Genomic DNA, 16,065 nt, shown 5'->3' on the forward strand with positions numbered 1-16,065 from the left:
CGACCTGTATCCCACTGAATACCCCAACAAAAATATGGAGGTCTGGGTTTGGTCCAGTAATAGCAGAAACCTCCTCAATATAATAATGATTTATAATAAAGAAGTTTAATGGTGAACCTTTCTTACCGTCACCCTGAAGATCAAACTTGTTATCATGTCATGAAATCTATCCAGATGTACAGGGTGTGAGATAATAGGGTAGTGTCCATCCAAAATGCTGATGTAAGCTCAGTTCCTGGAATGACAACATATAGGTGATATCATGCTGACCTGTGAGCATCTGTATGACTTCATTTTCTGGAAGCTTCCCTCATAAGTGTGTAACTGCAGAACATTTGCTTTTAATTAACTGAATGTCTTTCTCACAGGAGGCTTGGGGGTTATTTTGCAGAAGATGGATGTCTGAAGATCTAAACTAACCTCTCTCTCTCTTTCTCTCTCTCTCTCTCTCTCTGTGTGTGGGCTTCTCCCTCCAGAGCGTCCTGTGAATGCAGACCAGCAGGAGCGCACCCTGCTGAAAGGCATATTCAGCGTCAGGAAGGGCAAGTCGCAGCTGCACAAGTGGGCAGAGCGGCAGGTCATCCTCTGCGGCACCTGTCTAATCGTGGCCTCCGTCAAAGACTGCCTGACTGGGAAGATGCACATCCTGCCCCTGGTGGGGGGCAAGGTGAGGGTTCAGTGTTTGGACATCAGAGAAGCTGGGCTGTAGACACACTGGAACAAGACAGCTGGTTCGGAGAGCTGGATACATCTCTCCAGTAAATAGATGACGTATCACTGCTGGCAGACTCTATCATCTTAAGCACTGCATCTCAACTGTGTGCTTTGTAGGACACAGAACATATACACCTAAAGAAATTGAGCTGCAGATTTCAGTATTACATTGTTCCAAAGACAGGAAGTCAATTCATTTGTTTGAGTTTATTTACTCCTGGCCTTCAATGGAAAATAGTTAAGAGCTTAAAAGCCATGGACAGTGCAGATTCGTTGAACACATTACTACTTGCACACAGAAATCCACTATATCTCAAATAACAAAACAAAAGCAGGGCGATATTATGGCCTGGTTGGAATTGTACAAGCTATGTTAATGAAACACAGTTACACTCGTTTGCCGTATTTGCTGACACCTTGTATCACCTGTTAGATGAGGGCAACATTTTGACTCATCAATGAAATTATCGTAGAAAAAAGAAGCTGTGCTGAAGGGATCTTTAAGGGTAAACCTCAGTTGTGCAGTTACAATTCATTCGTTCAAATACTTTTATTATTGCCGTTTCTTTCTCGAGCTAACTTACTCGCTTAAGGGAACAGGTTTGAACTTAAAGGGGACCTATCATGCAAAATGCACCTTTGTACGTCTTTTATACTGTACATGAATATGTGTCCCCGGTGTGTCAGGGAACTCACCAAGTGTCAGAAAACACAACCCTCTCTCTTTTCCTCCATACCCAAATCTCTAAAAACGGGGCTGCAACGGAGCTGATTATTATTTGAATGTTTCTGACGTCAAAAAAGGGGTGCTCCGCCTATATGGGCAACTCTCCACCTATCAGGGGAATGGGGGGTTGGGCCACGGCCATTGCCGCTCGAAAGCGCTGGAGACGCTGTAGTACATATGCCAGGCCTGTAAGTGGCGCTGTGGTCTGCCACAAAAGCAAAATCAGCCCTTGCAAAAACAGGGCTGGAATAGAGCAATTAGAGCGAAATGAGGCATGGCAAAAATGCATGATCTGTTTGGTATTTTGAAAAAAAAACTTCACAGACACGTTTTATATTGGTATGGCCCTACAATATATGTTTCAAATATAGCATTATAGGTCCACTTTAAGAAATAAAAGGTATTTCTAGCAAATGTAAGTAAAAAATATGAGAATAACAATAAGCCAAATGACTCTGAATAATATATTACTATGTTATAATGTCAGAACATTTAGTTTTTCCTTTACTAATATCATTGCAATAATCAGTAATGATAATCATCATGTTCCGTTTGTGTTTTGTCTCCCAGTGTTCCTCCTTATCGTATCTGTGTATTGTCTTTGTATTGAGGTGGAGGAGGTGAGGCGGAGGCAGCACTGCCTGATGTTCAGCTCAGCCGGATCACAGGCCCAGACGTACTTTGTCAACTTTGACACACTCGCAGACTACCAGCGATGGCATCGGCAGGCATCCAAAGTAAGTTAGAGACAAAGAGTTTGTGTTACCTGGTGTGCGTGACACAATATGTGTTTTCTTTCTGCAGCAGTTTGTTTGTTTGCCTTAGTGCCGCTGGGTTTCAGCTTGAATCAGAGATTAACTGTTGGGACTACAGTTGCCTTCTGCCGGTTGAGTCTTCCAATCAGAAACCGCCTCTCTGAATGCGTCTGATTTGCTCCACAGAGGAAGACTCTCAGCGGTGTCTGACATCGATTGAACAACGTAACTCTACTCACAAAGTTTATATTTTCTACTTCTATCAGAGGGCTCTTCGATTTATTTTTACAAAGGCCCTTACCAGTAGAGGTTTTGTTCTAAAAGTCACTGTGGATTAGAGGAGGCTAAATGACCCAACACATTCTGTTTTGGTGTTATACTGTGTGTCTTTCATCATCTTGCCAGGTTGTCACTGCTGTTCTTCAAAACATCCATTGTTTCTGTTCTGCTCAGCTGGCTTTGTCTCTAATATCCTAATTAATGGCTACTGTACTGCTGCTCCTTCCTGGAGCTGAACAGCTTCTGTGAGAGCCTCCACCGAGGCAGAGCCAGCGTACAATTAGCAATGGAAGAGAAAGCCAACAGAAAAAAGAGAGGAATCCAATTAGTTGCAGAATCATGCTAAGTCAAGGATCTGTCTCTAGCATGGTGGTATGGATTACCGGTTTAAAGTAGCCTGTAGTGGCCTGTACTCAGGCTGAGTCTTAGACATGAGGCCTTTATGGAGACTGGAGAAGACGACTGATGAATGTTTTCGGTGAATTTGGGTCAGTGTTTATGCTACATTGCCTAAATCCTAAAAATGGTGTGCTTGTGTGCATGCATGTGTGAGGGAGACAGCAAGAACATTTGTGCTAGCAAAATGTGCTTGTAGGACAGAACACAACAAGGGGAAAGTGACTCATGACTGCTGTGTAAATATATATGCATATATACCCGATTGAGAAGTGTAGCTGTGGTCAGCTCTGCTATTTGGACTAGCTTGTCAACTGCCTAAAAGCAGAGCTTCCTGGTTTCTCTGTCCAATTAAAAATGTTCTGATTACATCATGGGTGTATGCAAATGTGCAAGTAAAATATGCACATGGATAGTACATTTGCATCACTCACATGTATTGAGTGGCTAGTTAAATTAACTAGTCATTTGACCAATGGATGAATAAGTTAATTCTGCACCCTAAATGCATGTCTATTGAGTAATCGATCAAGGACTGACATGAACACATTGACTGCTAAAAAACAATGTATCTCCATTTATGCAATGAGCTGTTATTCCCTTCCCAAAGAGCTTTCTATTTTCCATGTCTCCTTTCCTTGTGTTTTTCATTCATTACATTGATTCACAATGTTTATTTTCTATGCAAATCATCTAAAACAGAACAACTGTTTAATTATCTTTCAACCCCTCTTCAGGTTTTTGGTTGTCTCCCTGCTTTCACATAATTTAATTAGACTTTTTAAAGAGGAGTTGTTTTTGTAGAATGAATGAATAGTTTGTGGGAGATGGGCAGTTTTGTCTTTGTCATCTCTAAACGCAGTGATGTGATGTCACGCTCTGCTGAGCTGTCGTCCCATTTTCTGGTTTACTGCACAGTGTGCAGCCCTGGAGTTTGTGGAGGAGACTAGACTGCGAGCACTGCGGGTCGCCTGCCATGTTGGCTGGCCCGTAAACAATCCTCTATGATAATGGAGGGTGGGACAAAGCTTTGTAACTGCACTGTTACAGCAGAGAGAGTGGACTGAGATATGAACCATACTAAAATTTGGACAAAATCACACATGTACAAGCCATGACTAAACTAAAGATTATAACCTAATGAAGGTAGGATTTATTCCAGAGCAGTTGAATTAGACGGCATTAGTTTAAATAGGTGCACCTAATAAACTGGGTTTGTCTACACATGTTTGCTAAGCGCTGGCTTTAACTGCCTCATATTAGGGAGTAACTCTATCACTCTCTTAATTCCTTAATTCCTTAATTCGTGATGGCTGTGTTTCCCTGGCAGATAAACTTCATTGAACTGGAAACTGGGGCATTGTCTGTCTGAAGTAATGTTTTGGCAAGGCAGCTGGCTGCTTGCATAATGTGAGGCCACTGCAGTTGCTTTCACTATCTGTTGTCCCAGATCACTTCAGGTGAACGTTAGTTAAATAGTGGAGCCTTCTGCTTGTTGTACTTGTAGTTCACCTCTTTGAAGGTGGTCCCCGCCTGATTGTGTTTCTCAAATGCTCTTAGGCTTGCAAGGCTTCAATAAGAAATGGATATTTATTGTCTTGATGTTGGAAAAATAAAATGAGATTTGCTCAGCCTGCACGGTAGCAACAGGCTCTCATCAAATGTTTAAAGGGCATCGATAGTTCAGGTTAGCTACTGTATGAGATTCTTGTTGTGATATTATAGATGTGACTCAGACCCGCCAAAGTATAATAAAAATACCCTTTGATTTAATTGTTATTTTTCCTTCCTGTAAAGGTGGTGGCTCAGACGGTCAGCCTGGTGGACCTGTCCTGCTACAGTCTGGAAGCAGTGCCTGAATATCTGTTTTACAGTCAGGATATCACCCACCTCAACCTAAGACACAACTTCATGAGCCTTCAGGGGCCTGGAGGCCTGCTCAACCTCCCCAGGTATTAACACATTCTTAACCTGAAGCATTTTCCACACACATTTAATACATTTCTGCAAAACAGAATCAATACTGCATGTTTCACCGCTATGCGGAAGTTGTAGTTTGTTTGTTTTTTGAACACAGGAGGTAATACTTGTGAGTGTTGAATACAGTGATTTCAATCCGGTGAAAAATATGTGCATTTATTATTGTCTCTGTGCACCCAGTGCTGCTGCAGGCTTTTAGTTTGTATACTTGGAAAGAAGTTCTATGCATAAAGAAAATATTCTGTGCTCTGACTAGTATTGTGACGCCACCTTGGAGAACAACAGGAAGGTGGAGTTAATGTGGAAGATTTTATTGCACCTGCATGGCACCACTTCATTGATCAGCCCAGTCTCTTGGACACGTTTTACAAATGCATTACACACACATCAGAATTGATGCCTGGGATGTATTTCTATTTGAAACAGCCAGCTGAGACCAAACACACTTAGTATAGACATTGTATCTGGTCACATCATAAACTGGTAATACTAAGTCACAAATGGTGTGATCTGAATGCTTTCCCTTTCTTGCCAGCCCTGCCAGGCACTGACTGATTTTACCTAGCTGCTTTCAAATTAGTCTCAATAGGATGCTGCAAGCCAAAGGCATACATTACAACAGAAAACTCCCACAGTGAACTCGTGGGGAATTGATCTACAGTGTTTGGTTTCCACTGTGTTCACCCTGGATTTCAGTAACTGGTGTTCAGGCTCAGCTTTTAAGTTAATTTGCACCAGAATTCTTCTTTTCATTCACATTCCTTGTCCACTGCGTTCTTCCGGTGTACAACAAATAGCTGTTCAGACAACGTAGTGCCGTGAGTAATGTGGACCACAGCAAGACCACATACAGATATTTGTGATCTCCCTGCGTTTTCACTTCACTTTTCTTTCTCAACATCACAGTCACCTTCTGTTACTCATTTGAAAGCAGCAGCAACAACAACAACAACCAAAAACTAACCTAAGTCGATCTTAGGTAAATCACGCTGTGTAATCTTCACAGCACATCTGTTTTCAGGATGTCATGATGAATGAAGGTCCTACTTTCTGTTCTCTCTGTTTAGGTTTTCTCAGCTGAAGAGCCTGAACTTGTCTCACAACCGTCTGGGTGTGTTCCCTGAATGTGTGTGTGAGATCCTCACCCTGACTGAACTCAACCTCTCCTGTAACAGTCTCCACACGGTCCCTGTACAGATAGGCAACCTTCAAAGGTGGGACTCCCACATACATATACTACATACAAACATAACACACTGTTTTAATGTTATATTTTGTGTCCATTATTTTATGTTTACACTTGAATGCAATATTTAGGATTTGCATAACAGTTCCCACACAATTGTTATTAACGGCATGGGGTAATTATACTACATCATACATACATTATTTAACGTAGGGTGCTGCTCTGCCACACAAGTATGTATTTTGAGCACTCTTTGAAGTGAACGTTGACTGTTTTCTCTACTTATCCCTGCAGCTTGCAGATGCTGTCTTTGGATGGAAACCGCCTCAGCTCCCTGCCTGAAGAGCTGGGTGGCCTGACGCAGCTGAACGGCCTGGGACTCTCCTTTAACAACTTTGCTCTCATCCCCGCTGTGCTGGAGAGGTTGAGTGCAGTGGACAAGCTGGCCATGGCTGGGAACAGAGTGGAGAGTCTGGAGTTGTGTACTCTGGCCAGAATGAGCCACCTGAAAAACATCGACCTCCGGTAAGAGGCCGGCCAGGGAATAAACAGCTCTCAGCCTCTTTACTGCCTTATAAATGTTTTTTATTCCCTCCTCTGGCATTGACAGAAGCACAAATCACAATACACTAGTCTGACCTTTAGCCTTTCCTCCTTTCTTCACCACTACTCTAAGCATTACTTCTTTTTTTAATATTAAACACTTATTTTTAGATGCCAGGTTTGCTGAGCACACATGTTTATTTTCTGCACTGCCCTTCTTCACACCTGGGAGCTGCCTAGAGCATCTGTCATACAGATGTGTTGCCCTCTCAGCACACAGGAAGAGCTATGAATTGTGTCTTGCTTGAGTAATGAGGGATAGCAAAGCTTTACTCATTGATTTTCCGACACGCCGGAGGATCCCACTGTCCCACCCACAGCAAGGCAGCTAATAATTCAACCTTGGAAGTTAAGCTGCCGTTTGGCAATGACAGACTATATTTTTGAGGGCAAGGTGCAGCGTGGATGGCAGCACTCGTGAACAAAGAGGAATTGTTTATTAACAGGTTGGATGAGTCAGGGAGAGTCTGGATCCCAACGCAGGGCCTAACCAAAACTTAACTTAGATATTGTTTAACTTTTTGTTGTTAACTTTGTCGACATAGGTAAGATGTTAAATATCAGTTGAAAGGTCTGAAAAAAAAGAAAAAAAAAAGTTATTCACAAGAGAAACAAAGGCAGTTTATTGTGTTTGTCTTTTAACAAACTCAACATATGGCATAATGAAACCTGAGGGATTGATGCATTTAAAATAAGTTTTATCTACTGTTTTTAAATTCACATTGGTTGACCTTAAAGATTGCTACAATATACAGTACTATTATTTGTTCCCGCATGCCCCTCACAGTATAAGACTTTAGAAAGGTCCCATAATACTCCTTTACTCTAGTCAAAGGTGAAACTGCAGTGTCATATTCCAGACTTTAGATTTAGAGACATTTAATACTATTATACATTTCTATATTCTACAATAGTGCTGACATTCTCCCAGTGAGGTATGTTGATAATCTGTCACTAAACAAGCAGCTGCTAAAAACCACTCCACCAGTATTCTAACTTCAGCATGTCGACATTTCAGACTTTTTTCATTGTATTGAGAATTGTATTTGATGTTACGCTGCTCCTGTAAGAACAACCACTGATACGTCATCTTTTGTGCTCCCTAAATGCAGATTGAATGGGCTTCTGCGGGTGAAAAGTGAGAGTCCAGAGGCAGTGAACCAGGTGACCCAGCTGGACTTACGGGACAATCGCTTGGACTCACTAGACCTGAGCTCCGTTTGCAACCTGGAGACTCTGCACTGCGAGCGCAACCAGCTGGGGACGCTCACACTCAGCGGCTCCACTCTGCGCATGCTCCATGCCGGCAGCAACCGTGAGTCAAACCGAGCATCAGCAGCCTCACTGTCTGAGTGTGCAGGCCCTTGTCCCTAGTGATACGCTCATCATATAAACACATATATGAACAGGCCAGAGGTTCAGGTGCTAATTGCGGCTTCTATCTGTCCACAGACCTTACGACTGTCAACATCTATCCAGTCCCTAACCTGCTGACACACATGGACCTATCACAGTGAGTTCTGCCTGGGAATAAGAAATGGACCATGGTTTCTGTTTTACAGATATTTGAACAAACTTTAAAAAAGAATACTCAATTTGATAATCCAGGCACAAGAAATCAAATATTCTGTAGAATCTCTAGAGTGGAGTTAACTTGGATCGACGCCTTTCAGGCTGAATCAGTACAACATTTGAAAATGTAAACATCCTATTTCAAATTCCCATTTATATTTTGATAAATGTTCATAACCTGCTGGATTCAGGCCGCCTGATTCTACACAGTAAACATTGCAGTTTGTCAGGGAATAAATCATATACCTTGTGTTGTTAAACTACGTGTGAGTGTAAGACACATCTGCAAAATGTTTTCTAGTCAGGCTCCAGTATTGACTTGAAAATATAGTTAGAGATAATTTGCCTGCTTAGATACCCTAAAGGACTTTTATTTTAGCCTTCTATTTACCTCAGTTTCAAAATGTGTACTCATTTGTATTATTTAAAGCAAAATGCCAACTCAGCTCAGTTTGAGTGTTTGTGTGTGTGTCTTTCTATGTGTGTGACTGTGTGTGTGTTGAGACAGGAACCTTTTGGAGTACCTTCCAGACTGGGTGTGTGACTGCAGAAAGGTTGAGATGCTGGACGTCACGCACAACCTGCTGTCGGATTTGCCTTCTAGGTTAGTGACCTTATGCTGGCACTGACTCCCAACCTTTTCTGCTGAAATGTTATCTTTCATTTTGCATAATTTTAATACATTCAGCCTCTAATAATGAACAGATGCTCTTGTTTCCAGAATAAGAAGGCCAATTCTGGCTGCATGATGTCCTTATTTAGCACAATAGAATAGAATTGGGAGGGATGAAACCCTCTTTAATGGTCACACATGCAGAGCACACAGCACACACAGTGAAATGTGTTCTCTGCTTTTAACCCATCCTAGTACCAGGAGTCTAGTATTAGGAACAGTGGGCAGCTATTGTACAGCGCCCGGGGAGTGAGGGGGGAAGGGGGGTGTCCGGTGCCTTGCTCAAGGGCACCACGGCAGGGCAGGAGGTGAACTGGGACCTCTCCAAGTAGCAGTCCACACTCCATATTTTAAGTCTGGTCGGGGACTTGAACCAGCGACCCTACAGCTCCCAGTCCAAGCCCCTACTGACTGAGCCACTGCCGGACATATAGATAGTAATAGATGAACCATACAAAGAATAAGGCAGAACAAAACTGCTGATATCAGTCTCTAACACTCTACACTCTACACAGATACTCTCTTACATAAGTAAGAGAGTATCTGTGTCTTTTTAGCTGCAACTGTTAAATAGTTCTTGCCCATCTTTTGCTGCCAGCCCTCAATACTCATCACTTGCATTTGCATTTGAATGAGGCATCAGCAAAGCTTTTGCAAAAGAGATAATATTCCTCCATCCACTGTAGCGGCTTATGAATTCTGTGATGTTTCTGGAGGGAATAAGAAGCTGCTGTTTAGGCAGCCAAGCTGAAAGGGTCATTGATGGATTAGTTAGCATAGAATGGCATTCCTCACAATTCCCCGCAGCAAGCAGTCGAGTCTGCAGCGGAGGGCCATGTTCTTTAGTTTGTTGCCTTTTTTTTGGTCTGTTCTTTTTTTCTCATCTTAATCTGGCTCTCTAATGTCTCTACTGGCCTCCAACAGACTGCTCAACAGCTTGAGTTTGAGAAAGCTGCTGGCGGGGAACAATCGTTTGCAGAGAGTGCCTGACCTACTTGACCACATACCTCTGGAAGCCCTGGACCTCCAGCATAACAAGCTAGCCGAGCTCCCCGAGAGCCTCTTTTCCAAGGCCTTAAAGTGAGTCTGTTAACCCTCTCTTCTCTTTGAACCATTTACATTTCATTCTGACTAGTTATAATATTACTTGTGTCCTCCCGTAGCTGTTTCCTCTGCTCAAAAACAGTCTGCTGCAGTGTGTTACCTGTTTTGACGCACTTGAGAGTTATTGTGTCGCAGCTCTTTTTTTTTTGTGGATAAGGTATATAGATTTTATGTAGGGATTGCGGTCAAGATCAACGGAGCATTACAAACGTAACTGGAGCTTAATTTGCCTTCCTATTTCCTGTGTGGTAAATCACTTAACACCCATTAGCAGCTCAAATGCCTTAATGTACTTTACTGTCTCTAATGCTGAGACGTGATGGCAGTGAATGCTTCGTGCTTGATGGGCTTTAATGATATGTTGTCTAAGAGCTGCACAGCTTACAAGGCAAGGTGGTGACACACACGATGGAAGCAATACACAGTATCTCTATAGAAACTATGTTGATTTCTTTATAAGGAACATCATTCCTATGGGCCAAAAGGCCACTGAGGTGTCAACAGTTTTGTAATTTAAAGATAAGACAAGATATACTTTATTATTCCCACGTTGGGAAATGTTTTCGTTGCAGCAGCATGTAAAACAGTATTTCACATAATTAGAAATAAAAAAAGATTAGAAAATAAACAATTATACAATATAAACATCTCAAAATAGAAGATAAAACAGAAATAAAAAAGTGAAAATATAAAACATACCGTGAAGATACAAATCTGTAAAATCTATGAATAATAAAACACTATTGACGGGCTAGGATATTATTTACATTTAGTGTAAAAATGGCATATTTAATTAAATATAAATGTACAGTGTGAATGTATAAGTCCAGTTAACACAAGAGGAACTATGGAGCTGTGAGTTCTCTGCCAGCCTGGGGTGATTTTGTTATAAAGTGTTATTGCAGTATGCAGGAATGTTGTCCTGTATCTGTCCTTGTGACCGCGGAGCTGTATGGGCCGCAGAGATGTCATCGCACTTTAATAATGTGTGACTCGGTTTTAAAAGAAGAACGTGAAATGGTTCACTCCCTTGTGTGTCAGAAGGACAGGTTTTATTACAGTAAGTGATCTGCACAGAAGGACTTAACAACATCAATTACATAAGAACCAGCACAGCTCATATAAGTGTCCCTCCTCTTGGTGAAGGTTCAACAGTATGTAAATCAAGGCTTCACTCGCAGTGATACATTAACGGTTCCGGCTATAGAATTATCCTCTTCAGTACAATCAGAATAAGAATGGACATTTCAGAGAGCTCAGCCAGTTTTTAAGCTCTCCGAAATGTTTATATGTAAATAGACCCCCACTGCCTTGGGGTCTATTTACATATTGAGACAAAATAGAGGGTTTCCTCCTCTGTCGCTCTCCCCAAGGTTTCTTACATTTCTCCCCATTAATTGTTGGGTTTTCTTTGGGGAGTTTTCCCTTGTGGAGTGCAGTGAGAGGGTCTCATATTATTTATTATTGTGATAAAAGAAAAAGTGACATACATTTTTTCTGACAAGGGATGTTTTGCTCTTTGTAAACACTATGCAATTGGCGAATCATGGAGAGCGAAAGGGGCTCCTATTTTGTTTGTTGATGATTATTTGTATTATTTGGTACAAACTATGTATACTTCCCTGAACCCAGGACATAAATGACATGTTTTACAAAAATGTCTTGGCTCAGACCACTCAAATGTTTAGTTGATCAAGAGTACACAGTATTTGGATGCACTAATCAGCTGTAATAAAATAGGCAGGGTAGATATCTGTATTCATGTTTTCAAACTCGTATATCTGTTGTGTTTATTTCCCTCACAGCTTAAAATACTTAAATGCTTCAGCCAATGCCCTGGACAGTATTCCTCCCAGCAGCCCATCAGAGGAGAGCCTCAGCACCCTGCAGGAGCTCTACCTGACGCGGAACAACCTGAACGAGAACTGCGGTGCTCTGCTGGTGGGACACCAGAACCTGCGGGTCCTTCACATCGCCTACAACCAGCTGCTCTCCTTCCCCGCCAGGTGCATTACCAATTTAGATTTGTTTAACCTTTGATCTGCTGATTCCCATTTTTTCAAAATGTTGTTCTTCCTGAGAACTATAATTGACAGCAAACACAAACATTCATAGAGATTTGAAATTCTGTTGTATGATAGTATTCAAACAATAGATATATACCGTAAGTAGAATTTCTCTATAACTGCAACCAATTACACGACCCTCTCTCCCTAAAACAAATCTAAAAACAAAGTGGAATGTTAATTTAAAATGAACTGCAGTTGATTATCTAACATGTTTTTCTTCTTTATAGAAATACATTCAATGTATTCCCTCCACTGCTTGGACTGCAAGCTTTATGTCTACTTCATTATTACTAAAGAACTTCCACAACAACGTTCAGTGCATCTCTGCTTTGATGTCAATCAGAATAATCTATATTTTGTATTCAACTTGTTAACTGTGGATTATTTCACTGTGGTTTGTGTGTGTCTTTAGTAAGCTGAGCAAGCTGGAGCTGCTGGAGGAGCTAAATCTGAGTGGCAACAAGCTGAAGACCATCCCCTCCACTGTGTCCTGCTGTAAGAGACTGCACACCCTCATCGCACATTCCAACCACATCACCGTCTTCCCAGAGATCCTCAACCTGCCTGAGATCAAGGTCAGACTCCTGTTTTTATTTGCCTGACCAGTTTGTGTATGATTATGATCAGCTTGTGTCAGCTCATGTGTGTTTTGTACGTGTGTAGCTTGTAGATGTCAGCTGTAATGAGCTGACGGAGATCCAGCTGCCGGACTCGCTGCCTGCCACTCTGCAGGAGCTGGACCTGACAGGAAACAGCAGCCTGATGCTGGAACACAAGACCCTCAACCTGTTCAGGTGAGTCATAAACCCCTGATTAGTCTGAAATGGTTCAATACAAGTATCAGATTCTGGAGCTGTCTAGACTCAAACTGGTGGGATAGGACAGCATGCATGTGTGAAATATATATCTCTTTGAGTACATTTCTTCTCCTTCATAGTCACATCACCACCCTGAAATTAGACCAGAAATCCACCACAGCAGCAGCAGACTCGCAGAGTACCTCCACTCCATGGAACCACGGCTTCTCTGAAATGAGTGGCCAAAGAAACAAGTGAGTACCGCTTTGTTTTTCTGTGTGTTTGTTTGTAAATATAAATAACAAAAATGTCCTCAACTGCTGACAGTATCTATCCAAAGCCTCATTTATAATAAATTAAATTGCTGCATGAGTAGTTATTATTTAAAACAAATATTTGTATTACCATTCAGTATCTTTTAGTTTAAATAAAGTAGCCAGCTTTACTTGGTGTCCTCGGCTGTAAAGTATTTAATCGTTTTTAAAACCTGATTTTGTAGCATTAGATATAATGTTGTAATATCTGTCTGTATGCACATGACTCACTAGTAAACAGGTGTCTCCCAGTGAGTCACAATCTGAATCGTTGTCTCACACCTAGCACTCACATCAGGGCAGAATAGCTGGTTCAGCAGAGCCTGAGTTCAGTTCATTTACCATCTGTAAAGTGCATCAGTGTGTAGAGTCAGGTGTGCCTGTCTCCCAGGATCACGGCCACCACAGGGGCCCCCACAGCAGTGTCTCTTATCGGCTGTCACCCTTTGACACAGAGCTGCGGTGTGGCATGCTGAAGTATGTATGAGGCTTCCCTCTGTATGGGAGGTGCTGAGTCATCTGTTTGTTGACGTGGATCTTCTGTGTGGGGCAGGCTGTGTGTGTCTGTGCTGGCTGTAGACCGCTTTGGAGACGGTGTGGAAGCGTGCTACGGCATCTTTGACGGAGACCGTAATGAGGAAGTGCCTCGGCTGCTGCAGTGCACCATGGGAGATGTGCTGTGCGAGGAACTGCAGCACTCAATTATAGACAATGTGTATATGTGCAACACTTTCATCACCTCACACAGGTAAGACAGATTATTTAATGTCATTATTCTCTATTAATGTAAATAGAGAGAGAGATACTTGTACTACTACTGATTTGTTTGTAGTCTTCAACAGAGTTTTATCAGCAGCTTTGTTTGTTTTTGTATTGGACAGGAAACTAGGAATGGCTGGCCAGAAACTGGGTGCCTCTGCGTTGCTGTGTTACATTCACCACGAGCCTTCAGATCCAGGGGGCCACTTCAGCCTCACCGTGGCCAATGTGGGCTCCTGCCAGGCCGTGCTGTGCCGGGACGGCCAGCCTGTTCCTCTCTCTAAGGTTTACAGTCTGGAGAACTGCACGGAGGAGATGGAGAGAGTCAAACTCAGTAAAGCCATTATAACCGAGGTAACGCACAGATTCTAAGTATGTTGGTTTCTGCTTTCAAGCTAAAGCCATAATGTAGAATGTATTATCTAGTGTTAACGTGCATCAGGCATGGGACTTGATGGAAATTGTATGTAAGGGTTATAGTGGCCAAAATGATTGCTACCATCATCCCAATAATCATCAAATTATGCTTAAAACGTTTGAAATCTCACTAAAACATACTTGACCATAGTATGTATATATATTATAAAAAAGGATAAATGAATAAAATAATTAGGAACATTTATTCATTCTCTTTTTTCTGACCTTATTATTTTTGTTTATTTTAATCATGCTCTATTTTTAACTTACCATTTAAGCGACCTAGACAGCCTTTTAAGTAACTGCAAGGACATTCATGTAAGTCATTGTAATTCATTCCATAGATCTTTGATAAAAATCTTTATCGTCTCATCACCCATATTCAGAGTTTTATATTTCCGGAAGCTATACACTCAAATCCAACTCTAACGGCCCTTCTGTCTTATAGGATAACAAAGTGAGTGGAGTGACATGCTGCTCTCGGCTGCTGGGCTGCTCTTATCTGTCTCCCTGGGTGGTCCCGAAGCCCTGGGTGCACACTGAGCCTCTCTGTTCCCGGGATGAGTTCTTGATCCTGGGGAATCGAGCGCTGTTTGAACGAGTGTCCTACCAGGAGGCCGTGTGCACGGTACAGGCTGTGCGGGATCCTCGCGCTGCTGCCAAGAAGCTGTGCTCACTCGCTCAGAGCTATGGCTGCAAAGACAACATAGGGGCTGCAGTAATATCCCTGCACATCAGTCAGGACAACTGCACCTGTAAGCCACCCGTTATGACTGCTGAAGCACGGGGCCCCCCTCCCACCTCTGTGCCTGTGACCGTGACCCCAGGTCCCACTGACCCAGCCGCCATTTCCTCCAGCACCGGTCTGATCTCGGAGTTCAACAGTGAGACATCAGCCTCAGAGGTGGGCAGCGAGGCGGGGTCCACAGCTTCAGACGAGCACCCGCCCCCTGGCCCTGCACCCCGCCCAGAGAGACGCTGCAGCCTGCACCCTGCCACCACCCTGTGTGGGATCATGGTGCCAGGCCCCGTCGGGGCGGGAACCCACTTGTTCCAGCGGCAGCCCTCCTGTGCCACGTTCTCTAGCAACCACTCCGACAACGGCTTGGACAGCGATGACGAAGCTCCAATGGAGGGGGTCATTTCTAATGGCAGCAAGCTGGAGGTGGAGGTAGACATTCACTGCTGTGCTTTCCAACTACGCTCCAAAGACTTCAACCTTGAAAAGCCGAGCTCTGACTATCCTAACGGTAAAACGCGCAGACAGAACAGCGTTGTGGTTTCTGCTACAAACGGCTGCCTGCTGGCAGTGTGTGGGAGAGAGATCGCAGACCTCAAAAAGTCTCCTTCTACCTCCAGCCTGTTTGGGAAGAAGCTGTCCAATGGCTCTGTGGTGGCCCCTGAGGACAGTCATAATCTCATTGAGGTGGCCCTTGAGGCTCCAAAGAAGAAATCTGGCTACTTCAATGCGCCGGCACAGCAGGACCCCGAGGATCAGCTCATCGTGCCTCCCAGTCTGGAGCAGGAAGTCAGAGAGCAGCTGAGAGGCCAGAGCCCCCTGGTCTCAGCCCCCACTTTACCCTCCATACCTCCTTCCTTAAGAGAACCCGTGTGGGATCATCCACACCCCCCTGCATTTACCTCCAACCTGGTCCCAGGTCCAGGCCCAGTCTCCATCCTACAGCAGGAAGTCTACGATACCGCCCTCTAGAGGAGGAGG

The 16,065-nt window shown here is 43.1% G+C and overlaps 1 protein-coding gene across 1 annotated transcript; it reads left to right on the forward strand.

Moving 5' to 3' along the window:
• Positions 1–476: 476 nt before the first annotated feature.
• Positions 477–16,059, forward strand: phlpp2 (PH domain and leucine rich repeat protein phosphatase 2; the record flags this gene model as incomplete). Its single annotated transcript, XM_010767321.1, has 16 exons — positions 477–667; positions 2,053–2,178; positions 4,669–4,823; positions 5,919–6,065; positions 6,332–6,562; positions 7,753–7,955; positions 8,093–8,153; positions 8,721–8,816; positions 9,810–9,965; positions 11,795–11,995; positions 12,471–12,633; positions 12,722–12,852; positions 12,996–13,109; positions 13,723–13,917; positions 14,051–14,282; positions 14,794–16,059. Coding segments are annotated over 16 exons (3,665 nt in total), but the record flags the coding sequence as incomplete, so codon positions are not given.
• Positions 16,060–16,065: the final 6 nt, after the last annotated feature.

This window comes from Notothenia coriiceps, unplaced genomic scaffold (assembly GCF_000735185.1).
Source record: "Notothenia coriiceps isolate Sejong01 unplaced genomic scaffold, NC01 NC01_scaffold00004158, whole genome shotgun sequence".
NCBI lineage: Eukaryota > Metazoa > Chordata > Actinopteri > Perciformes > Nototheniidae > Notothenia > Notothenia coriiceps.